The sequence below is a fragment of the Symphodus melops genome, assembly GCF_947650265.1.
Source record: "Symphodus melops genome assembly, chromosome: 9".
In the NCBI taxonomy this organism is placed as follows: Eukaryota; Metazoa; Chordata; class Actinopteri; order Labriformes; family Labridae; genus Symphodus; species Symphodus melops.
Window position 1 is genome coordinate 14,250,881 of NC_136699.1, and position 26,565 is coordinate 14,277,445.

Below are 26,565 nucleotides of genomic sequence, written 5' to 3' on the forward strand. Positions count from 1 at the left end.
TTTAAATCGGTCGTTATTGCTGAGCTTCGTTTTAACTTCAAAAAGATGGGGGGGGAGTTGTTTTTTTTACAGCTCACCTTTGGTTGACAGTCTTGAGTCTCAAAAACAGGCTGTTTTTTTTTTTTTTTTCTTCCTATGGAGAGTTTCATCAAACTAAGTTAATTCAAGGAATCTGGATATGAGCCGTAATGAAGATAAATGGATTAACTTAGCTTAAGTAGGAGAATAGAAGGGCTTCCGTTCTGCTGAAATTGAATCAAGCCCTTTGACAAATTACAGTCAGGGAGGATTGCATTACAGAACTCAGTCTGTGTTTACTCTGGCCCCCCTCACTGCCTCTTGATATGCAAAACATAGATTTTATAAAAGACTTAGAGCAGGATAGTACAGGCATTTTCTCCATATCTCATACTGGAATCACTGCACCCTATTTGAAAGTTTTTTTTTCAGGTATATGGTTTGCTGAGTTGTTTTCTTCCCAGAATCAGAGCAGTGCATTGAAACAATTTGGAAGTTATTTTCAATGACGGGAGATGAGCATAACAGATCAATAACAGCAGTGCCTTTGTCTGAGAATTGGGAGACATGATGAAAGACAAAGTATAGCTAAAAATTCCTGCATTGTGGAAGAATGGGCTTTTTGCCTTTGGCTACACCAGAAATATTTGTATTCTGGTAAACTCATGTTGTTTTTGTGTTCTGTTTCTTCGAGGACACATTGAGTCATGTATCCCTTTAAAGTTGACATAGAGGGAAGACGTGTAAATCTGGGTTGAAACACAGCAACATGTTGGTTTTTTGTGTGTGTTTTTCCAGGTGATGAAGCTGCGTAAGTTGGCTCAGCAGATCGCAAACTGTCGCCAGTGTCTGGAACGATCCAGCGCGCTCATCACACAGGCCGAACAGAGCTTGAAGGAGAACGACCACGCCCGCTTCCTCCAGACCGCCCGAAATGTAGCAGAGAGGTGGGTGATGCCAGTGACGCTTTCTCTTTGAATACCTCCAGACACACACTGTTAGGGACTTGGACATACAGCCTTTTTAAAACTGTTTTAGATAATAAAAGTTGAGATTAGAAAATCGTTTGACCTACAAAGCGATCACACATAATGGCTTTTTTTTTTTCCTTTTCAAAATCCCACCTAAGAGAAAGGCTAAATCACAATTAAATCAAACCTTTTGGAGCTTCTGCGATCAATGTCAAACCTCTGTGAAAATTGTCTCCGAGCTTGGCTCTGCAGTTGCTCTTTCCCCCTCAGTTCCTCTGTAATACCTTTATCCCACCCCCCAACACGGGCCAGATACTTTCCAACATTTCCTCTGAAACAGACAGTTAGGCGTTTTTTATACTGAAGTTTTTTTTCATTGCTCGCCCTGGCTGTATATTGAGCCACTGGTTTCTCTTCACTGAGGAGTACAGGTCTTAAGGACTAGTGAGGGTCGGTGCGCCGCTCTGTTACCTTGCCAGCTCTGTGGTTCAGGCCGCTTCCTGCCACAGTTGGCTCACTGATGCTCAGATCAGAAGTAGAAGGCACGTGTTTCCACAAAGCTGTACACACTGTGGAGACAGTCTGTCAGTGTGTGTCTGGCCTGTTGGAATCTGACAGATCTCTGGGTTAATATACAACTGTGGGATTTGTTGTGGAGACGGTTTGGGATTGTCAGACCTCTTTTTGATGTTCTAAATATTTTCTAACATTTTTTTTTTTCTTCTCCTACTTCTCCCGCCCCCCTTCCATTTCTCTGTCTCCTTTTTTTTCCATGGCCATCTTATCCTGCTTTTCTCTTCCCTCTTCACAATTTTCCCCTGTCTTCATCACCTCTCATCTTTTATTGCTGCTCCGCTCTTTTCCTCTGATCACCTCGTCTGACCTCCTGACCTTCCTCGGCTCCCTCAACTCTCCTCCCTTCCGCTGACATTTTCTTCCATGGACCCCGCACCCTTGACCAAATAAAGGGTTGCCATGGCGACGGCCTCCTCCCAGGTACTCATCCCTGACGTCAACCTGAACGAGGCATTTGACAACTTCGCCCTGGACTTTTCCAGAGAGAAGAAAATTTTGGAGGGACTAGATTACCTAACAGGTGAGAGTTGTGCTGTTTTCGCCCAGTCCAGAAGCTCAATCTTCATTCTTTATCTTAAATACTGCTGGTTTAACATGTCACATCCTGTTGTGGTTTCCTTCACATGTAGCTCCAAACCCTCCCTCCATCAGAGACGAGCTGTGCACCGCCTCCCATGACACCATCACTGTCCACTGGACATCTGAGGACGAGTTCAGCGTCACCTCCTACGAGCTGCAGTACACCATCTACACTGGCCAGACTAATTTCATCAGTGAGATATAAACACACGTACACACACTTACTCTTAAACACAGACAAAGCTATGGTTTGTCCTCATGGTAATACAGATAAGGCATCATTATGTAGGTCTAAAAGTGAGCACAGTTGTTTTCAAACAAAGGTAAGCCAAGAGGGATAAGATCATCACATATTTTATTCCAAATGTTTGATAGGGAGCTGTACAAAGAATGAATGCTATGTTCATTCATTAGTTAATCAAATGCGGTCTTGAAGAATGTATTGCTAAACACCAGCATGGTATCTTTAACTTGGATACTTTGATAGGAAGAAATAAAACAATTATCTTTATAGAAATGGACAGTTACATTCAAAGACAATAAAACACAATGTTGCTGATTTTAAGACATTCAAAGATGTTGCTGCTTGCGTGGCTGTAAATGAGTGGTAGCTTATGATTTCTTAGATTTTGCTGAACTGATGTTGCTGTGACAGTTCTCTGACTTTTATCATGATAAATATACTTTTGAATGCAACATCTCAGCAAGTCTAGCAGTTATGGTCAAAATGATTGTGTCTTTGTAAAAGTTTATATCCGTTTTTATTTAAGGGCTTTTTGCCTTTTTTTTGATAGGACATTGTGGACAAGCTGCTTGGACCATAGTCTCTGTACATGACTCACAACATAACCGCGAGGCCATCTGCTCCCTTGAAAGTCACAGACTTGTTTTTTGAAGGGTTAGTGAAGTAAAGGATGTACGCATTCATACGAATAATGTAGAGTAGAGTCTTTATATTTTTAACAGTAATAGACATATCTAGCTGCATACACGGATCCACAAAGCTGGGAGTAACACAATAGTCCCACAGATTTCTCTGCACTTACAAAAAGAAATAAATTGGGGCACCACAAATACTTTCTGTATTGCTCAGTCTTATTTTCATAAGTTTAATATTTGATGCAAACCCTTTTGCATAACCTAGATTTTCTGTCCAGCTTTAGTCTTTGTTGTTTTCCATGCGTTTTTCTAATCAAGAGATCGAGCTGAGTTATTGAGAACACTTATTATAAAAATAGGCCACACAATGCAGATCACAGTCAGATGCTTGTGAGAGTTTCTCTGTTTTGTGTCTTTTACTCGTTTAAGCCAAATGAAAGCTGCAGCTCTCGAGAGAAAGTGAAATCTCTACTGCCCTCGTTTCTATCTGAAACAAAAGTACAACATTTTTTGCAACACATAGGTCTGCCCTTACACGACCATTTATTTGTAAACCTTTTCGATACGATGACACCACAACCTGGCTATCTATATGTAGCCTGTTTGGGTTTCTAAAGACTAAAGGGAATGAGACTCCAAACATGACTGAGAATTTTAGGTCAACTCAACAACTATCGACACAGAAGTCTTGATATATATTTGCCATTTTTGATTTCTTAAAAAAAAAAAAAAGTTAAATCACTCTCACAGTTGAATCCAAAATTCCACTACTTGTTTTGTTATCTTTGTAAAAAATGCTGAAGGCGTTATCTTAACTAAAAGTAGACGACACATGAATGTACAAAAGAAAAAAAAAAACATTTAGGTAGTAGTAATGAGTCCCCCTTTCTTAAATTGTAGCTAAATTCAAACTGATTTCAAATTCCGGAGACATGATTTACACATCTGGGCCCCATTTGCGTCACACAGCCAATTGTCTACACAAATAAAGGAACAAGAAAAAAACACACTGGAGGAGGAGGAGGGAAGGAACAGGTGAAAATCAGAATACATCAATGGGACATAAGGGAGCTGAAGATGAGCACTTACCACTGATGTCAGCATGAAACTTTTAATGTACATCATTGTGTATATTCGAGCTTGTACACACGTCCCTGTACCTCTCTACCTTCCCCTTCCCTCGTTGATCTTTTCATCTTCCTCACTCCTCTCCCCTGAGCAGTCTGACATTTCTCTGTTTAAACTGAGCAACTCTAGTGCCCCAGACATTTGAAACATCAGGATAGATTTCAGCTGTTAGTCTGAGTGACTCAGATATTCAGCCGAGTGCTGCCACATAGTCCTCTGAGATTCACAGGAGAAACGGAGAAAAAGAGAAACCCATTTAGGCTGCCATGCCACTTGAGTTTTTACCATTGCATTTCCCTCTGACTTTTCAAGTGGCTAAATGTTCCCACTTGAGTGCAATCCAGTCCCTCTCTCTCTCTCTCTCTCTCTCTCTCTCTCTCTCTCTCTCTCTCTCTCTCTCTCTCTCTCTCTCTCTCTCTCTCTCTCTCTCTCTCTCTCTCTCTCTCTCTCTCTCTCTCTCTCTCTCTCTCTCTCTCTCTCTCTCACCTCTTTCACAGACTTGGCAAGCCTTTCCTTGTTGATGGAGGGAAAGGCTGCCGGGTCTTTTGAACCCTGCCACTGCAGGATCATCCAAGCTTAGCAGCAGAAAATGGAATCTCCAGTGGAAAAAAAACACCAAAAAAAAAAAACTTAGAAAAAACACAAAGAGAGTAGAAAAGAAAAATATGACAGCGTGTTGCGTCGCCTTCACTGTAAATGAGTGGGTGCTACATGTGGTACTTTGCTAGGTGCAAAAGTCTTGTGTTGTGGACTCGTTTATTTGCTAGAAAGCATCAGCAACAACTATCCACGTATGTCGTGCATCGTCTCCTCTGTCAATATTTGTTTTTCTTTGCACAGAAAAGTCTGATCACATGCATCTAATCAGCAACCTCGGTTGTTGAAAAATGAAGCCGATGCAGAAGTGTAAAATCCTGCTTTCTGTCAAGTGTGTCTGCTTGAGGCTGGCCGCATCAGCACCAGAAGTCACAGAAAAAAAAACAGCTTTTTACAGCAGAAATAAATAAAATAAAATATATATAGCAGCTTGTTTGCATTACACTTGAGAGACTACAGTATTGTAAAGTGCTATAGTTTCTCCATCATGGCCTCCAGTCAAAAGTCACTACTCTACCATTTTTGGCTGCACAACCATTTGTGGTTTTTTTTCGTTTCCTCATGGCCTATGGCTATCATATTTATAACAGCTACCCTATAAAACTAACAAGGCGTAGAAGCCAAACAGCCTCCACACTCATTTGTTTTCCTTTACTGTCTCTGTCTGGACTCAGAGAAGTCTAAACCTCCCGCTCCCACCTCCGCATGATTTTAAACTTTTTTTTTTATCATTTCTGTTGTCGTGCATACATTTCCCTGAGAGCTCTGCAAGTTGAACAAACATCTACATGTTGATTTCAGCTGTGGGTCAGCTTGTGAGTGAAATGTGAATTTGATTTTAAGAGAGCAGGATCCATAGTCACTGTTACAGTTTCTTTAAATCTCTCTCTCTTGTGGCCTGATGGTTAGTGCACCCCCCCCCCCCCCCCCCCCCCGGCCGTAGCTCCTTCCCTATATGTCATTCCCTTCCATCCCCTATTTCTGACTATGTCCTGTCTTGAGAATGGGAACATCGAAGACCCAAAAATAAACCCCCTAAAAACATCTCTCTCTTGCTCGCACGTTGGGGCATCTTTCACAAAAAGCGCAGGATTAGTTAGTTGACATGATGAGGCTTTTGTATTGTATTGCATCATCAAAGAAAAACCTTTCTTCCTTTTCCAGGTTACTTTGAGTTTCCTTTTTTTTATTATTATTTTGTCTTTCACACGCAGACACACAAACACACTTAATACCTGGTTTGACACAAGCTGATATATTTTCTGTTTCCCTTTCTTTCTTTCCACATTCAGTCCCCCAATTCACATGTTTGCGTCACAATGCTCTACAAAGCAGCTTTGCTACTGTCAGAAAACTCTCTCTTTTCAGCGGCGGAAGTACCGATGGAATATTTCTGTGTACTGACCTAATTTGATTTAGCTAAAAGGGAAGAGGAGCTATGAAGATCAAAAGCTTTAAAAATGGAAAGCAGTGTGAAGTCCTTCTCACTTGTCTTTCCCCTGTTCCTCTTCTTGAAAGCCAAAACAACACTGCAGCCTCCCTATTTTCTCTTTAAAGGGCTCAGGCGACAGGTGGGAGGTGTAGTTCTGGAGACAACAAGGGAGACCCGTTGTAGTTTAACAGCATGCTTACTTTTTGTGAGGAAAGCATTGATTGTTGAATTTCATCGTAGAAGATCGATGCTTGTAAAACAAAACGCGTCTACATTCCCACCACCTACATCCTCTCTGAGCTTAAAGGCACATAAACTCTCTCCGCCATTTCTTTTGTTGTCTTCAAAAGCCCGTGAATCGAAGTAGATGTGTGTAGCCTTGACTCTAACTTTAACAGTCCTCCCCCCTCATTCATTCTTAACGCTGCCTCACTTTTAAAGGCCGTATTTGCGTCTTGTGAAGTATTTATATTTACAAGCAGACTCCCAGACATTACTTATGCATGCCGTTGCCATCTTGTTTAATAATTCACCACGCATCCTCACCAGAAGGGACAGGGCAGGCATGGCCCTGAGAGCTCCTCTCCTCCTTGTTCCCCTTTCTATCTGTAAGAGGTGGGGGGGAAGAAAAACAAAACAATAAAAAGGATTGTTGTTTCACCTTCAGCTCTACAAATATCAACCTCAACTGTAGTGCTGCTGAACAAGAAGGCTTTGTTCGTTTTGGCAAATGTTTTATATGAATGTGATGGGAATTTTTTAGGTGGGGGAAAGAAAAAAAAATGTAGGCATGGCGGTCAGTGGCTCTGCCTCACAAAACCATATTTCTGTCTGGTGTTGTGCTGGCACATCACAGCGGGAATAATCAATGTGTTTATGAAGTTCAAGGTTTATCTAACAGGGTATAAAAGCTCATTAAAATTCATTGCGTTGTTCCGCAAACGAGCGTATTTACTGCGGCTGGAGAGGCTCCAAACTCTGCTACAAAGGATTTTAATCAGCTCTATTCACCTGTCCTCCATGACAACACCACTAAAATGTGTGAAAAACACAGCCAGTGTAGGAAGTGAGACATTTCACACTGTCTGTTTATTTCACACATCAACTCGAAGCATAAGTTCGCTACACGTATACAGTGCCGTAGCACACTAAGCTGTGAGTCTTTTTAATATATCATTCATGTACAGGTGTTCTCCACAAAAGCTTCATCAACAACTCAGCCATTCAAACTTCTCCGCCTTAGCAGCACTTTCTAAAACACATGTGGTGGGTCAGTGGAGGCAAAAAAAAAACCTGTCAATTTATTCCCTTTATTTAACATAACAGTCGAGGTTAAACGAGCAGCTCATTGTAGTCAATCCCTGTTTCTGAGCTGAGGTTTCCTCCACATCCTTCACCCTCCGCTGTAGCTGAAGGGCGAAGGAGACTTGAGTTCAGGAGCATGGGGGCTTCCTGTCGAGCCCACCCAGCCATCACTAACATTCTGCTAGAAGTCTCTGTGAATCAAAGACACACACCTACCGAGGTCATGTTGGTGTTGCCCATGCTGCTGTACATTTGAACATGAAAGGCTATCACCCTCTTTTTGCCCTCGGGCGTTTACTACAGACGTTCACTTGTCTTATTTTGTGAGCACCTTGTTCTTAATGGTTTATAGATTTAGCTTAGTGAACACACAGTATAGCCGCAGGGGAGTACGCCATGGTAAAGTTGATGGAAAGGAAATGGGATGGATCAGTGTGTACACATAAATGTTGCATAGCATCGAGGATGATCGCTTGGGTTTTAACTCTGACATGACTCACCCAAGGTTTGAAGAAAAAACAACTCCTCAGGTCAGGTTTTTTTTGGGGGGGCGGGGGTTGCAATTTTTTTCCACATTTGCTCTTTTCGCAGCCGGAGTCAGAATAGCCCAACATATTCTAAAAAACATTAACAGAGCTTGGTAACTCATGCGTTGTGTGTCTTCTCGTGTGTTCTTCCAGGTTTGTACAACTCGGCTGACAGCTGGATGATCGTACCGAACATCAAGCAGAACCACTACACGGTGCACGGCCTTCAGAGTGGCACCCGTTACATCTTTTTTGTCAAGGCGATCAACCAGGCAGGAAGCCGCAACAGCGAGCCGGCTCGCCTCAAAACTAACAGTAAGTGAAGGATCTTGCGACGCTTCTGCCTGCTTTTCTGTAAAGATTTAAAAGAGAAAGATCTCTTTTTTTCTTCTTTAATTCAACACCCGCCACTGAAAACCTCTGCTCATGCTCCATGAAAACTTCACTGACTATGTTAAAGCTCGAAGTACATCAGGTTCAACTTTCACAAGCGTATCATTGTGAACCATTAGTGTCAGAAAATGATGATAGCATGGTCTAGAACACACTTCCTTTTTAAAAACGAGTCGTCTCCAGATATACTTCAGACATTTCATCCGATGACAGTAGTCATAGTATGGCATTAATCCCCTTAGCCGCTGTGCCTTTGTTAACAGAGTTTGAGTTCATTCTTCATAATAGCTCAAACTTGCCTGCCTTGAATTGATGAAATGATTTGCAATTATAAGTAATCTTTAAAGTGTTTTGCCGTTTGATATATAAGTAAGTTTTAATTTTGCTTCACATTTCGTGGTCCAACACAATACAAAAAATGGCGTCATACACTGACACAGAATGACACGGTGAGATGGTGGGTCAATACCAGCTGGCACAAAAGATGATCTGCATCTATTTTTGTTACATAAAGACTAAACCTCTTCCCTCATGGATTCATCTGAATGAAGTTTAGTTTCCTTCAAGCACCCTTTGCCCAATAACCTCATTACTGCTGTGCGATGTCTTGATCTAACAAGCTGCAGGGCGAAGACGCCTTCCCTTAAAAAAAAATAGAACATTCCTTATGTCTTCCTCACCTTTATTTTGAGGCAGGACTGTTCACACCGGTGAGCAATCCACCAAGAACTGGTCTTGTTTCCACCCTGAATACGCTTTCATTCACAGTCTCATGGGTGTATTGAATAACATGTCATGACACGTGACTTCCTCAAACACTGATTGAATTCGTAAAAGTGATAAGGGTGTTAAAAAGCACACAGCCATAAACAGGACCCAGTGAGGGCTGAGGCCTTACTGGGCGGGTCCGTTAAACCAACCATCTGAGATCCTGCAGTACATTACATTTTTAAACAAGACATGAGCCTGTGTGCAAGAACATGTGGCATGCAGTTAAAAGCAGAATAAAAGTCCATAAAGAGACACCTTAGTTTTTATTCCCCTCAGTCGAAGATTCCAGCAGCTGTGATGTCCTGTACTCCCTTCATGACACTCTAGACAAACTGTACAACATGGCATAACTTGTTTAATGTGTTCATGACAAGAGAGTTAACCATTTAATGTCCTTTGATTTATTTTCTCACTTTGCATCAGAGGAGTCTATTATACATGCTTCATGCTGGCCAAGATGGACACAAAAATATTATAAAAAACTAGCATCTGTGGGGTCGCCGGTGGCGCAGCGGCAGTGCGCGCGACCCCACGTATTGAGGCTCAGTCCTTGCGCGCGGGCGGCCCGGGTTCGCGTCCTGCCTGTGGCCCATTTCCCGCATATCTCTCCCCACTCTCTCTCCCCCTTTCCGACTCTATCCACTGTCCTCCCTCTATAATAAAGGCAAAAAAGGCCAAAAACAAATCTTTAAAAAAAAAATTTAAAAAAAAAACTAGCATCTGTTGTTTCACAAACTGTATTGTTGGCCTCTTCCATCAAGACCTGGGCTTTCCTTCTCTGTTAAACATCCAGGACATTTACTCACACTCACTTCATTCACTTTAATCTACAGCCTGCAGGCTTGGTTCTAAAATTAGAAAACTCATCACTGAAATCACAGTTTTCAAATGGGAAGCAGAATGGGTTTAACACTCCTGCTGAATCAGCACAATACTCGGATAAAATACTCGTCCAAGCTTTTTTTTATTTTCATCCAAACCACAAAATGAGATCTTAAAACTATACGCAAGTAATCTTTGTTCATCTCACCCTCCACTTTTATTATATACCTTTATGACGTTTACTTTATCTGTGTTTTTATAAGTGGTGTGTTCTGTTTTGAAGTCAATGTATTCAATGATATACTTCTCTGATTATTTCTAGATGTCTTCATTTTATTCCTGCCTTTTCTCCTTAAAGTGTTATTCTTTAATGTTAAATCTTGGCTTGGCCTTGCACTCCATTTTTGTGTTCTTGATTCTTCTCTTAATAATAAACATTAAAAGAAAGAAAGAAAGAAAGAAAGAAAGAAAGACACAGCATCATAGTTCCATAAAGACGAGGCATTATTAATGCACAAGAGAATAGAAGGACAATGTGATCGTCTCTGCTGAGCAAGATCAGTCTACTCTGTGGCACTGAATAATCCGCACCAAGATCTCATGCACAGCTGTGGCATACAAAGGGTTAAAACCTTGCTAATAATAATAGTTTAGGCTGAGTCTCGAGGGGACCCAATATAAATTTGAAATCGGCCTTAAATCACAGCGGCAGTGCAGTGAAGATGAAACAAGGCTGATACGTCAGCTCCTCTTAGCTGCTGTCAGGAGTCAGGCTGTGGCATTTAGGATTAAGTGTAATCTGGATACACTGTGAAAAAAAAAAGGGTGGGGAACTGCAGTCATCAGGGAACGATCTTGTCACTTACGCAAACATACACCCTCCCTCTCTCACTCGATTGTTGCCCTTGCTTTCCCTGTATGCAGAAGAATCTGAAACCTGACTGAAGTGTTAGGGATTGACAAACCCACACCAGTTTGACCCTGTGGATTGTTCCATCCATCCCTTCTCTTTACCGCTTTTCCCGTTCGGGGTGGAGCCGATTCAAGCTGTCATTGGGTGACAGGCTGTCAGGCGGGGTTCACCCTGGAGGGTTTGTCATTCAATCACAGTGCAGACATATACAGGCATACAAGCCGACATAACCACATTCACACCTACAGCTGCAATTTTATAGTCACCAATTAATGTTACAAGCACGTCTATGGACTGTGGTAGGAGGCCGGGGTTTCCTAGAGAGAACCCAGGCATGCACAGGGGAGATCATGCAAACTCCACACAGGGAGGCCCTGTCCAACAGGGATTCAAACCATGCACCGTGTGTTTTGCTCTTTGTAATTATTTACGTAATTTGTCCTCTTCTAATAATAATAATAATAATAATAATAATAATTCAATCCTGTTTGCAACAGCCTAGAGACTAATGCAAGAACAGAAAAAATGCAACTATTATATGAGTTTGCATTGGGGACGGTATCTTTAATCATGCCTATGCAGCAATTTACAATACTGCATTATAGCTCTTCCCTACAGCTGGAAGCTGTTTGCAGTGTTAAAGCTTTAATAACCATGTGCACAGCTAACTCAGCTTAAAACAGCAGCAAAACACAGGAAGTGATCAGCAAGTGGACACAAAATAGCATTTAGTTGCCAAAAAGTTATATACTATGTTGAGACGAAACAGGGCTGCAAGTGAGTGTATTTTACTTACACACACAATGAGGACACAAAAGGACAAAAATATTTCTTAACTTCATATTTTAGTAACTACCATTTTCTTACAAGTTCCTCAAATCCCCCATAAAGCTTTAGAAGAATTCCCAGTTTCTGCCTTTAAGTTTAATTGCAGGTTTAATAATAAAAACCTGTTCAGCTGCTGATTCAAATATAATGTGAAACTAATTGGACACAAGGGCCTTTGCATCCGGCCTCCTTTTTATGTGCATATTGCCAATTAAACATATTTTATAGCTGGTAGTGTGAAACTTAAAACAACTTGCCAACCTCTCCAACTATTCACCTGTCCTGCCCCTATTTGATTCCACCTTCTGCTACTTTAAAGTCCTCCCTTTCTTCATCAAGCATCAGCAGGCCCTCTCCTCTGAATCTGTGACCTCACTGCCCCCCCCCCCCCCCCCCCCCCCCCAAACCCACCTACCAGTCGCCATCTTCCAGACTCTCTCTGCCTGTGGGACTCGGAGCATGGCGGTGCGTTAACTCTTTTCTTGTGGCATTAGGGTGGATTACTGCCTCAGCGTGATGCTGGCACGACAAATAGCCGGGGAGCGTTGGGAGGTGAAGTGCCGGGTATCTAAGGCTGGCAGTCAGCTCGCTGTCACTGAGGCTCAGGACTCTTACTGGGCCAAAAAAAATAATAATAATAACACTGAGCAGCACTTCAATTTATAATGTCCTCCCCTGACACAGATAAGTAGAATGAGTGTTTAAAGGTGTTTGTCATTGTCAGTCTGCACTTCTGTATTGTCTCTCACTTTGTCTCACACAAGCGTTTCGGATTTTTTTATCAAAAGTTGCCGCTCATGAAACAGGCAAGGGGAGTCCTGTCCTGTACCCACTACCTTCCATGGTATGCAGCATAGTATTAGCACAACACAGTATACTGTATGGTGTCCAGTTTATCTGTTGCACAGTAAAACATGATTCTCCTCCCTCCACTTCACATTCACTTTCTCTTATTCCTCCTCTCCTCTGAAAGGCAGTCCTATCGAGGGGGACAGCTAGTCCACCCACAGCCACGTTTGTTTGAGTTTCTAAGCTCGTGATTGGCAACCAGCATATTTCTATGATGGAAAAGTTGTGACCTGCCTTCAAAGAACCAAAAAAAAAAAAACACATCAATATTTGTGTTGATGATGGCAGGGGTTTTTTTTGTTTGTTTTTTTCATCATGGCACCCGCATCATGTGTGTTTGTGTGCGTCTGTCCCTCTCTCTTTCTCTTATCTCCCCCTCTCTCTCCTCCCTCTTTGCTCAGAGGAATTGTAAAGCCGAGCTGTGCTGTTGGATTAAAGTGGGTCACAACTAAACTGATCACAAAATATCTCACTTTGACAGGCTTATTAGGTTCCTCTTTAGACTCTGCTGCGCGTACGAGCGCTAGTAGCAATCTTCTGAGCCCGGAACCACAACTTCTTTCCTTCCTCTTGAAGTCTCTCTTTCTGTCTGTGGCTGGATTGTAGGGTTTAGCTGTCACTTTTCTTTTTTTTTCTAAGATGAGAGGCACTGCAGGCTTTTAGCCTAAGCTCATCATATTTCAGGCAAAGCAAAAGAATGCTGTGACAAGTTGAACAGATACTTGGAAGACGTGCATCACAGCCCTGTCTGCTGGAGAGAGTCTCAAGTAAACTTTAAAAAAATGCTGCACTGTATATATGTTAAACAAATTCGAATTCAACCAACTGTTCAAATGTGCTCGAGAACATGCAGTGCAGCAGTTTTAGGGTTTCAGTTTGTAAGGGTTTTTTTTTCTTTATTCAGGAGATTATGAAGTTTTTGTTGTCGAGGACGAGATATTGAAAACAGAGGGTTCAATACTTGAACCTAGAGAATCTTATTAAACATTTTCAGCTTACAAAAACTAAAAGCGTTGACTCAGGTTTACTTTCCTGAAGTTGGAGCAGCATTGTAAAAGTCTGTTACTCTTATAGAACGTATTTCCTTGGCCTCAAACCCTCCATGTTTCATGTCCCTCTGTATCTCCTCTCTTGGCACTCTATCCTCTGTTACCCCCCGGCTACAGCATATGATCACTTCCTCTGGTGGCCTTTGTTCAATCTTCATGCCATCTGTCAATTCATCCCAGAAGTCAGATTTGTCATCAAAAGTTGCCAAAACTTTCGAGGACAAGCCAGACAGCCTCTCTCTCATCCCACACAGACGTAGACAAAGCCCAACAATGCATAGTCATGATGAGCATCTACGTTTATATGTGTAAGAGAGGGTCAGAGAAAGAAATAAGAAGAAACAATGGATGCTGCAACACACTAACTTCTGTGACTTCTGAGGTACTCCCTACAGGAAGACACCTTGAAGATCAAAACTGTAAATGACAAACAAATACAGATATTTATATTGAGTTGATTCAATTTCCTAAAAAAAGAGAGAAAAAATCAAATAACACTGATGTTCAGTTTATGTTTGTAAAGGTACTGCTTGTAAAATAGTGTGAAAAGGTGATGTATTCCATTACCGTGACCTACGGCCTTAAAGGAGAATTCTGTCAAATCTTCCATATAAATGTTTATTCTTCTTTCTAGGAGGACTCCACATTTATGTAAGATCAGCTGAAAGTTTTTATTTTTCATAAATGGTGCAAGACATGTGGAAATGGACAGGGTAATACAGAGAGACAATAAACGGCACACAAATAATCAGCTCAGCCTGACGATGTAACCTAAAATCCAAGCTTGGCTCGATGCTTCATTTGCTTAGCTGCTAACATGACACGTCAATCTCCAATCAGAACGTCAACTGTCAAGTGAAAATGCAGACTTCTGGTTTTACATGAAAGATGTGTTATCGAAGAGGATATTTACGGCTCTGCTGCATCTTGATCCGTTACTGTATGTTCTCTTTGACCCACAGTGTTATACTGTAGGAGTGCAGAGCTAAATCAATGCATTCCTCTTATAATGGTTTCACACCTCGGCTGCTAACCTGTCTCACGCGATTCCATAGGCCCGAGACAGATAGATTTTGACAACACTTAAAGTCATGTTGTGAAGTTTTAAAGCTTTCACAGGCTTTTAAGGTCACTCAGATGAAACCACTCATGGAGCCTTGAGTGGCTCAGAGTGAACGGCGACACATATACCGCAGAAGTATCACTGCGCTGTTAGATGGCCACAGCTAACACGTGAAGTGCCTCACAGCTTCTTAAAGCACATATGAATTAAGAATGACACAGAAGAAGAAGGCAGTTCAAAGAGCTAGTGCATGCATGTGACCACATTTCTACGCATTTGTCCTCTAAAGTCAAGGGGGAAGAAGCAACAAAGAGACAGTGTGCAAGGGAAAGTATGAAAGCAGATAAAAGGTGACAGATTGAGAGTGAGAGGAAGTGTGTAGAGCGGAAGAAGCAGACAGCGAATAGCTCTTTGCAGGGATGAGTGTCTGCAGACATGAGTGCCCTCAATCCACTGCTTTTTACCCATTAATACAGTCCAGGCCTGAGCCAAGCACAGATGGGTCAGTCCAGTTACAATTTATAAATGTTAAGTCAATACAAGGTACATTATAAAATACAGGGCAAATACATTTGTTTTATATCACTGTGCAGGTTTGTGGAAAGGTTGCTCTCTCACAGGCTTGAGATGTTTATAGTATTCTTGACTTTTTTTTTTTCCAGCATGAAAAACAAGAATAATGAAGCTGATCTAATTAATTGAAATTCCTGCGTATTACTTAAACATTTGAAAGTCAAAGCCATATCTTCTGGCTGACAACATAATAATCATTGTATTTGTGTTTTAAAGCGCTGTGTTTTTAGGCATTGATGAGCATGCAATTGAATTAAGGTTGCATCTGAGTTTGGTCATTAATTATTAGACTGGCAGCCGACAGAAGAAGAACCCGCCTTTATCTATTCAGCTTTTATAGACTTTGGCCTATTTATGCTTTTAATTAGCTGTCTGTGTCGGTAATGAATTCACACCAACAGGAAGCAAAGCTGCAGTGGAAGAGGGAAGCAGTTTGTTATTTCAGGACGGAGAGAAAGGTTCATATTTACACTGAGGGGTAACAGCAGCTTATGTAGGCCACATTTTACAGTGGTCTTACCGTCTTTGTGCTTAGTATTCAGGACTGCAGCCCTGTGACTTCAGGTCCAGTCAGAGGAAACAGGCTGAACTGTTCATAGTGTCGGATTTGATTGCGAGCGCAGGTGGAAGTCAACTACAAAATGTGATTTTCTCAGATATAAATTCAGAACATGTACCCGGGCCAAGAACAACTTATTCTAACTTTTTTTAGTTTCTGGAGCATTTGAAAAAGAGGCAAACTCTAGTTAAATCTCAGTTTCAAAATAGCTCTCTCCACCCTCTGGGTCTTCTACATTAACTAGCTTCACTCAGTCCAGCACTCTGCCTTGACATTTGCACCCATCCCAGCATGAAGCCTCTTAAAATCTACATCCACTTCAGTCACTTTCTGGAGCACAGCTGCAGGATGGTGGGAAGAAGGAGTATCAACAATGTAAATCCAGGCTTAAATGTGTCTTGCTGTTGTAGCCCTTTTGTTTACAAGCGAGGAATGGGCTGTATTTTGAGAGAGCACTTTGTTTGTGTCCAAACAAAAGCTAATTGGATTGCGTACCGGCCTCCTTTAGGCAGCTGCTGTGCTGAAAATCAAACACTGGACTATTGACTTTATTATCTTTGTCAGTCTGTTGGGAGACTATTCCTGGTGTCCATGTGGTGTGTAAGAAGCAGGTCGCCATCAAGCACCCCAAGAGTGTGTATTTGTGTTTGTGTGTGCAGGTGTTTAAATCTTAAGATCCATGACCCTGTGCTAAGTAAGATGCTAACATACAGGCTGAAAATATCTCATGTCAAGGTGCCCCAGGGGTACATGTATCGCTTTGTCAACTGTTTAAGGACCTGCAATAATATTTACCCAGCATGCATCTGTGATGACAGGCCTCATGCTTCTAGGCAGCCCCTGAAGTAAACAGTAGGAGGTGGTGAAGAGACAAGAGGAGAGACGATGTAGGGAGAAGAAGAAAGAGAGGTGAAGAGGATGTTAGAAGAGTTTCCCTGTCGGAAAAGTGCTACAAGGACACACCCAATGTTAGTCAAAGAACGAAGCCTCGACGTCATCTTTTTGTTATCGTGTCGATTGAAAGCCCCTGGCAGCATTATTTACATACTGTGTGTTTAAAGTGTTTTTTTATTTTTTTTTATGGGGGGGGGGGGGGGGGGGGGGGGTTTATGCCTTTTTATTTGAAGACAGGACAATGGATAAAGACAGAAATTGGCAACAGGCAGTTTTGGGTCTTGAAAGTTTTAAGAGACTGCTGACACATTGTCTACTCTGCTTTCCATGTGATTGACTGATGAGATATTCAGAAGGAAGTAGAAATTGTAGAAATTCTGCTCTCCACATGTTTCATTTTTGACATTGTCTCAGGTCTTATATAAAGCCATCTGAGCTAATGCCATTGAACTTCCAGCTGACCAGTCTGCATCATGCACATTAGACCAAAGTCAGTGTGCTGTGTGTTGGTTGAGGACTAGCATCATTAAAGAAGCAGCATCGTTTTAATGAGTGCATGCATTTTAAACACATGACCTACAGAACTCATGGTGACTGCTGCTGTAAAGACGGAGGGAAAGTCAAGGCATCCAGTAGCTGTAAAAGACATGTAGGACACAAGACATTAGTTACATTAAACAGTAAACAACAAGCAACCACTGACCCTCTCACTTCCATATATAATAAACACGAAACAAGGTGAAGCCCCCCTATAGGACTAAGAAAAAACAAATTACAAATTAAACCGTTGCAATTAAAAATAGACTTATACTTACATAAAGAAATGTACATAAGCTGTGCAGGAAAAGATATGCTCAATTTAAAAGACACCTCTCAACAGTTAAGAAACCAAGTAGACTCTGTTGACTCTCTTGAGTTCATTAAAGGGTGAAGCTGGAGAAGATCAGTCACGCCTGTCTGTTTGTCTTTGCTCTACACCACAGCACAACATTTCTTTAAAAAATTAGGGGGGAAAAGTGTAAATATGGCCTGTAAGAGGTGAGAGCAGAGGATGGGATACATGAAACACCCCTCATATTCCTGCTGTGCGTTTCCCATCCTCAGCCATGTTACATGATTGATGCAAATGTTTTCTCACCAGTGTATGACATTGTGTAAGTCGGTTAGTGCTGTTGTATAACATACCGCATTACATATAGATCAGTCAATTAGAAGCCATGTAGCATGTAGCCTTGCATTTTAATGACTATGAAAGATTCAAGTTGAACAAAGGTTGAAACCTGCAGGAAAACTAGGGTTGTGTTCGACCTCTGAGAGCTCTCTATCTTTGTCCTTATGCTTCTGTTTCTAGTGCAGTAATTGTTAAGTTAGGCAGTAAAATTGAGCTTTTTTGTTCATTCTCCCTCATTACAGACTGAGCTCAATCTATCCCTCTGCAAGAATGTGAGCCGGGGGAAAAAGGATTGTGAGGGAAATTGACTGAATTGAAATAAAGTCAATTATCCAGATTCTATCCCACTGCAAGTATTTCAACTATGTCTTGATGAAATCATGTCAGAATGTAATAGTTTATATAAATACTCTCCCAACGGTATCCCCTTTATTTCCTACCTCTTTTATTTCCTTAAAACGGTTTAGCTTTTATGTTCTACAAGTTTCCATTTAAGATGTTCAAGTCAGTAACTATGCAGTCAAAAAGAGAGCAGATAACACCTCTACAGACTGTTGGAAACCTCTCTAATTATGTGTGTATCTTAGAATGAGGAAAAAGGCTAAACGTGGACACTGCTGAGGAATCCACACAGTAGGATTAGCTATTTGGACAAACAGTATTGTTCTGTCCAGACTCTGTTGATTTGATATGGATTCCAACAGCACAAGAATGTGAGTCTACAGTATGTGTTAAACTGTTTAGCAAAGAACTTCATATATTTGCTAAATTGTGTTTGTGCATGCGTGCATGCAAACGTGCATGCATGTGATGCAAGACAAATAAAATCCACTGTAGTAAGAATTACAGACTTAGACTGTTAACATGTCTTTGTTACATAAGAATGATGATTTTCTGAATCATTTTAGGTGTAGACCACTCGCAAATTCCTCTAAACTGGAAGTACAAATTAAACTTTTTAATGCAAATGAATAGCTGCAAGATGTACATGACAGCCTAACATGAAGGTCAAAGTGTCAGACAGCTGCATGCTAGCATACATTTAAATTTAAAACATGTAGCTTCTCCAGCCTGCCAAGATTAAAGCGTTTTATAACAATGTAAACAAAAAAGATTTTTGTTTTTTTTGTGCAAACCTCTAAATATAATTTTATTTGGAGTATCAGAATCAGCTTTATTGGCCAGGTATGTTTAACACACAAGGAATTTAACTTTGGTTGACTGTACTAACAATTAGCTAAAAATATAAACAGGTCATTAAAGACTAATGTACAAGAAGAATAAGATAATAGTGAAGTGGTGAGTATAGTTCAAAAGGATGACGAAGTAAACATGAGGTGGTTACTGTGTCATTTAAATTAAATAATATATGCACATTCACAGTGACAGTTTAGTTCCAGAGTTATTTCACAGCAGCAGGTCTGACACTCTTTGACTGTTTCGCCTTCATTAGAGTGACAGCCTGGGGGAAGAAACTGTTCTTATGACGACTTGTTTTGGCGTAGAGTGATCTGTAACGCCTGCCAGAGGGGAGGGGAGTATCCGCCCTTACAGTATGTGGTTACACATTTCTTTCTCACATTGTAGAAACTCACTGTTCAAACTGAAGCTTATAATGCTTCAGTTATTCCATTTACAAGAATCCTGCTGGCATTGCTTGAAAACATTTCCACTTGGCCTCTCACTGAATGTCTGCTTGTGTGTAGGCCGAAGTTGCTGCTATGTGTGCTTGTCTGCTTGTCCTCTATGGTCACGTGTGTCTCCCCTTTTCCAACCTCGGGCACAGCCCAGGCTCTCAGGAGTCATCCCCTGGAAAGGCATGACAGAGCCCCAGTGTTTGGAAATGGCTGCGCTGGCAGCGATAAGCAGTTCAAAGAAGAGAGCGCATTAATGTAATTGGCTGCCAGCAGCACATTGGCCTCGTCGTCTCACATCCACATGCGGTAACACACACTCACCACGCAGATTATTGGAGGGAAGTGTGTGAGAGAGGATATAGAGGATGAGAAGTAGAGAATGGAGGAATAGAGATGAAGGAGAGGACAGATACAGAGAGGGGAGGAGGTCCTCATTGTGTCGCTCATTAAGCCGTGGGAGGCTCTTGGAGGCTGAGAGATGAGATGAGAGGTGTCAGAGTTAAATGTCAGGTCTGGAAGGGACGTGGCTGACCTCCATGAAGCCATACACGGACACTGACACGCACACACGAATCCTCAGCCTCACATTATCCCCTTCAACTTCTCCTCATCTCCTCACTCCTGAACTCCTCTCTCTCTGCCACTCACCTAGTTTCGCTTGCTCAATTTTCCACCCATTACACCCAAATTACTGGTGTCACTGCAAATTGAATTGTTGCAACCGGATAGCAGCATTTCCAGTGAATAGCCCCGTCCGCTACCTACTGCAGTGGAAGTGAAGGCTATTTCCTTCAGCTAATTTCCAAGTCTGTGTGATGGCAGGCACAAAGGAGAATGCCGGGTGGCTTCCTCCACTGTTACGAGATGTTTTCACCAAAGGCTGTGAGAGGCTTTGAAGTTTAGACTCTCTCCCTTGTATTTCAAACATTCTCCTCTTCTGCCTCCTTGTGAGTTCTCTGCAAACACTTCTCAACAAACTTTCTTTTTTATCTTCTTCTTATAGCTTCTGCCTTTAATTTTGCTCTAATTTTTATTGTCAAGCGCAGCTCCTTCACCATCTGAGCCAATAAGATATCATCTGCCCAATCTTTCCCAATATGAGTAATCAAGAACTCAAAAAAAACATAGGAATAAAAAAAGTGATATTTATATTTTATTGTGGTGGGGTAAAACTATTTTTAATTTTATGAAGTCTGTTTGTATGTTGGGTGTTAGACACTTCCAAAACAGTGTACAAGCATGTTTTAAACACAAAATAATGTCTTTTTTTCCAGGTCAACCCTTTAAGTTGGACCCAAAGACGGCCCATAAGAAGTTGCGTCTGTCTAACGACTGTCTTACAATGGAGAAAGATGAGAGCTCACTGAAGAAGAGCCACACCCCGGAGCGTTTCAGCGGCACTGGCTCCTACGGTGCAGCTGGTAACGTCTTCATTGACAGCGGATGTCACTACTGGGAGGTGCTGCTTGGAGCGTCCACATGGTAAGAATCATGCACAGTGGTGCGTTATATAAGCCTGGAGAAGGCTTGATAAACCAAAATATCTTTCTTTTGGGAGTTAAAAACTAGGCTGTTATAAAAACTCAAACTCATAACAGACACGTACCCACCACACAGTGCGTATACTCTTTTACTATTTATATTCTGTTCACTAATTGGCTCTGAAGTAGACCTGTAGGAAAGACCCAAAGGGGCTTGCCTATCCTGTGTGTGTCCTCAACATCAAGTTAGCGTAACTGTTCAAGTAAAGTTATTAAGGAGGACACCACTTTATGATGACTCATGCATTCCAAAAAATGTTTCCCCTGCAGGTATGCCATCGGCGTGGCTTACAAATCAGCCCCCAAAAATGAATGGAGCGGCAAGAACTCGTCCTCATGGGTGTTCTCACGTTGCAACAACAACTTTATGGTGCGCCATGACGGCAAGGAGATGCTGGTGGAGGCGAGCCTGCAGCTCAGGCGGCTGGGTGTCCTGCTGGACTACGACAATAATTCCCTGTCCTTCCATGATGCAATGAACTCCCAGCACATCCACACCTTTGAAATCTCCTTCCTCCTGCCTGTCGTACCCACTTTCATGATCTGGAACAAGTCAGTCATGATTCTCTCAGGGCTGCCTGTGCCCGACTTTGTCGACGGTGTGGCCACAGATCTTCAAGAGCAGCAGCAGCAACAGATGGGCTTGTGTCGACAAGACTCACCATACTTAACAGGGATGAAGTCCTGCCACTGAGAAAGGCCCATTATGTCCAATCAGGCCCTGAGGCTGAAAGACATGGACAGTGTGACAGAGTTCTGGTCTCTCCTCTGCACTGAGAGTCAACCAGTTTCTTTCTTATGGATTTAGGAAGTGTTGGAAATATACACAAAAGTCTGGAAAAGTGTCAGTCCTGTTATTGTGTAGCATCCAATGCTTTACAAATCCAGTATTGAATGGGAAAGAGGGCTCTTGACTGGAAATGTCAGTAAACATGAAATTCATATTATGCTCTGGAGGCACTGGACAACAAGTTTTTATTGGCCATTTCAGGTCTTCCAATTTAAAATAAGTTTCTATCTAATTTGACCCTTTGGGTGGACGTCCGATGGGTAAACTGTTTGTCTATTTGCAGTTTGAAGTTACAACATGTGAACAGTGACATCAATTTATACCTGACATGAAATAATAATAGTAATAAAGCATATTGAATTAATCCACTACTACTATTTACATTTTAGTTTTGATATCTATAAATCCATCTCAATTTTCAATTCAGTTTATTTAAGATATAACTTTATTGATCCTCAATGGGGAAATGTGTGCATTGCAGCAGGAGTAATACAGAAGGGGACAATGCAAATGAGTAAAATACATGATTATACATGGGTGAAAATGCCAGAATTAGCCAAAATGCTACTTTAATCTATAATCCCCTCAACCTTAAAGAGTTTGTTTTACGCTCTGTGCCTGTTAAACTAAATATGGCAACACTATATAAAGGCAACAATTAATAGAGAAGATTGATACTTCTTTTAATTGTGGATATTAACTTAGTTAGCTTAGCATAGCATAAAGTCGTAAGTGTTTAGTCTCATACTGTAGTTCGAGCAGATTACTTTTCAGTTTTACTTTTTTGATTGATCATAAGACACAACAAATTATGACCACTAAATGTGACAACTTTAGAACTGTTAACATGTGTGAATGAAAGAAAGAAAGCGTTGGCCATTATGCCAAAACCACCTTTATCCTTTACATGTGCAAACAGAATAATGTTGGCTATATGCTAACGTCTTGCTAAAGCAAACTCATGCTAACTGTGGACTCTTTGTGTTTCATTACAGCAGGATGCTTCTGATGTCACTGTTCATGCAATGTAGCCTCAGTAGTTGTAAGTGGTCAATGCTTAAGTCTTTTCTTTCATCTCCTTTATAGATTTGACACAGCAGTCCTGTTTGTTCTGGTCGGCCCCAGTTTCCAAGTTTCAGGAATTGCTGATGTTGTTCCCAGGTGACCATGGGCATCATGTGACTCCTACACATGTATAATAAGAGATTTATTAGAGAAAAATAGAAAATGAGTTATTTATGACAAAAAGATGGTTTACTTATATTAAAAGTCTCAACATATTCATGATGCACTTTTTAATTAAAAACTATTTCCCCTCAATAAGTATGAAAGTAATAGAGAGAGGTTGCAGGGATGTAATATTACATTATGGTCAGTTATTAATAGTTACTAATTACTGGCCATAAAATGTAATAGTACACTGTTCAAACTTTATTTTATTCATTTTTGGTAACACCCAACCTGAAAGCACTTTGTAATAAAACACAAGCCCCTGCTGTAAAGTTAAAAAAAAAAAAAAAAAATCAGTGTGCTTTGAGCACAATTAGTGACTTTTTCTCCATGTTGGTATTTTCCATAGCATATAGTAAGTATATCCTGTTTAGTAAAGGGAAATCATTATGATGATGTCATATGACGTTCATGATGATGAACTAAAGTTATAGCTGTTCCTTAAAAAAAGTTCACTCTGATGTCGACAGTTAAGTGAAGGAAGGAGTTCACACTTTAACTTAATGTTTGTTGCAATGTCATAGCATGATTGTGTTTTCCTCTGTGATTTGTTAACAAACACACATGCACACACAAACACATATGTCATGTTTTTCTTTAAGCAGCCTTTGTTGTGATAAATGCATGGAACATTGTAGGATGTCACTGATTCAGTAGATGATTTAAATAGCTCACCAAATCCAATCTCGTACATTCGCCTATGACACACTTGACCTCAAGCTCTTTGTCACTTTCAAAAAAACAGCCTTATAGCTGGATCCATTTTTTTATTTTATTAACGGTTGGTGGCATTTCCTCTTTGATTTTATGTTGAGATAGTGACTCTGATTACGACAATCATGTATGTATCATAGATTTGAGATGTTTGTAAAAGAAAAGAATTGGGGTGAAACAGCCGTTTTACATGCTTTTTTTTTTTTTCATTTGACATGAAAAATTCACACCGTGATGCCATTTTCACCACTTCTTTACACCATCACGTATGCCCTTAATGTCTAATGTCATGTTCCACTACAAATCCGCAGACAGGCTTCACTTAAAAAAATACAGTCTTACACGGTCAGCACACTTTGAGTTCAGTCAATTTCTAGACATTATTGTTACAGAGTGAAATCAAAGATCCAGTGAAAAAATGCTTATACTACTGAAGGTAGTAAAAGTCCTACATGGCATGGCCTCCCCTTGTATCTTTCCTCTGCTGTGTTTAAAAAGGACGCCTTTGTGAAATGTCTCTTAAAAATTGTTTGATGGCAATAATAGCCTGAGTGTTAGAGGCCTCAGAAATACTCCCAGAAACTCCACTCCAAGGGGAAGTATTTTTTCCACGTTACCTGACATCTAGATATCCACCCATCTTGTTGCAAAATGTTGGTCACATGCTCAAAACAGCCGTGATCTGATTTGTGATCCAGACTGACAAGCTCAACTCATCTGTGCGATGTGCTTGGCTGGGTCACTGCATGATTATGTGACCTTGCTGCAGGTTCATCATAACTCTTCCTTATCTTCAAGATGGGGCTCTTATCTTGTGTCAAGCATATTCTCCTTATTTATTCTTTTTTGTTTTCTGATAGAAAAAAAAAATAACCATGACAAGAACACTCAGACAGGAAATGTTCATTGCCATGCATATCTGATATTTTGCAGTGCTCTTTCTTTGTGTCACCATGCAGTCAGTACAGGTAAATATATACAGTGAATGATTTTCAATAGCTTCCAACTCCTTGTAGTGCAGTCTAATACCGTAGAGACAATGCAATAGATCCTTCTTTTTGATTTTTCTGTTTGTGTAACTTGGGAAATTATTTTTTACAACTCATGAGACAAACTTTCTTCTCCTTTTGGCTTTTGGACCTTGATAAACAGCACAAAAAGAGCTGCGTTGCGCTCATGCAAGGCTTTCTGTTTCCATGGATATGAGAGATACTTTAAGCCAGAGAGAAATGTAAATCGTATGGGGAAATCTATATTATATAAAGTTGTATAATATACAAAATATATATGAACCAATGTTATTTATGTGAATTTAAGTCCAATTAAAAGTCTGATCCCAAAAGTGTTGGAGTCAAGATTCTTTTCCATCTGTTTTTCTGTAGTCCCTTATGTGTTACTTCATTTACATTGACAATTAAAAATTAAATTAGGCATTTGTAAGACATCAGTTCAATAAAATGTATTCATAATACAAGATATAAGCTATAAGTGACTAGTTTATACTTTGCCAAAGTCAAAAATAATTTCATCTCGATCATTTAATGCACCACTCAGCAAACAGGCTACGCAAAGTGATACAGACACGCCCACTTTCACCGACAGCTGCATGCCGGGAAAAAGCAATGTGCAATTTTTACTTTTATTAAAGTCCTTTTACTAAGATGTCATAGAACCATCTCTAGCCGTTCATTTTATTCAAGTTGAGTTTAATTCAACTGGAATGACAAACGTGACAGCTGAGATGTTGTGTGAAGACATGCAGAGGTCTGCTGGCAGTAGAGTTTGATCGAGCAAGAAACGGTTGTTTTGAAGCATTTAGTGTAAGAAGACAGACACCTCACATGCATCTGAACCATGCTTTGTAGCATGAACAGTGACTTTAAAGTGCAGCCTTAAGCGTGCAAAAGGCTGCACGGGAAGGCTTTGGATCAGTAAACTGCAGAATGCGGCTACCAGACTGGCAGGTCATCGAGAGCTCTGGGTGGAGTTTGTAGGGCTGTACCCTTTTAGTCCAAATCTGTTATCACTGGCACAAGGGCTTCACTGCTACAACATGGTACTGTAGAGCCTGAGTTCCAATACTGCCTGCGAGCATGGCAAACATACACTGACCCTGAAATAATGGGCAATATGCTTACTGATTTTGTGTTGTTTTTTTTTTTTTTTATGCACAGGGGAAACAGGAAAATGTTACACTAAACACAATGAAAGTATGATTGACAAGTATGAAAGATTACATTTTTGACCATAGAAACATGTTCATAACATCACTGTCTTTATTCTTTGTCAAGGACTCTTCACCAGCCCTTCATCAGCTCCAAGGTTAGTGCTGCTCACCTGACCCAACACTGCTCGGCCCGCCGAAAAGATGAATTGTCTCCCTCGGGGATCAATATTGCTTCACACACAAACTTCGCAGCCATGACCTGGGATAATCTGATCCAAAACTGTCCTAAAGCCGGGGGGGAGAAAAAACTGCAAAACTGCTCAAACTAATTATTTGTCCAAAAACAGTCCAGGACTCTGGAAAAGTTTGAGTTTCAAGTTGTCAGTGGATTTAACCCCAGAGTCAGCAAACGATGATCCCCACAAGAGTTAAAACACAACTGCACCTTTTGACTTTTGAAGGTGTGCTCTCACGTCTCTGCTTTGCACAGCTGACGTGCACAACTGAAACATGTTAGCTAAATGAATCTATTTTATGTGCTATGGTCAAATTAACTCGACCGGAGTCTTCCGGGTTTAATCAGAGGCTC

The 26,565-nt window shown here is 40.9% G+C and overlaps 1 protein-coding gene across 4 annotated transcripts in view; it reads left to right on the top strand.

Moving 5' to 3' along the window:
- Positions 1-25,144, top strand: part of mid2 (midline 2) — a 124,438-nt gene extending 99,294 nt beyond the window's left edge. For all 4 annotated transcript variants that reach the window (XM_079351588.1, XM_079351587.1, XM_079351586.1 and 1 more), the window contains 6 exons: positions 817-965; positions 1,958-2,085; positions 2,195-2,338; positions 8,166-8,327; positions 20,809-21,016; positions 21,346-25,144. In XM_079351588.1, coding sequence (XP_079207714.1) covers positions 817-965; positions 1,958-2,085; positions 2,195-2,338; positions 8,166-8,327; positions 20,809-21,016; positions 21,346-21,769 — 1,215 coding nt within the window. In that variant the 3' untranslated portion in view covers positions 21,770-25,144. The remainder of the gene's footprint in view (positions 1-816; positions 966-1,957; positions 2,086-2,194; positions 2,339-8,165; positions 8,328-20,808; positions 21,017-21,345) is intronic.
- The last annotated feature ends 1,421 nt before the right edge of the window (positions 25,145-26,565 follow it).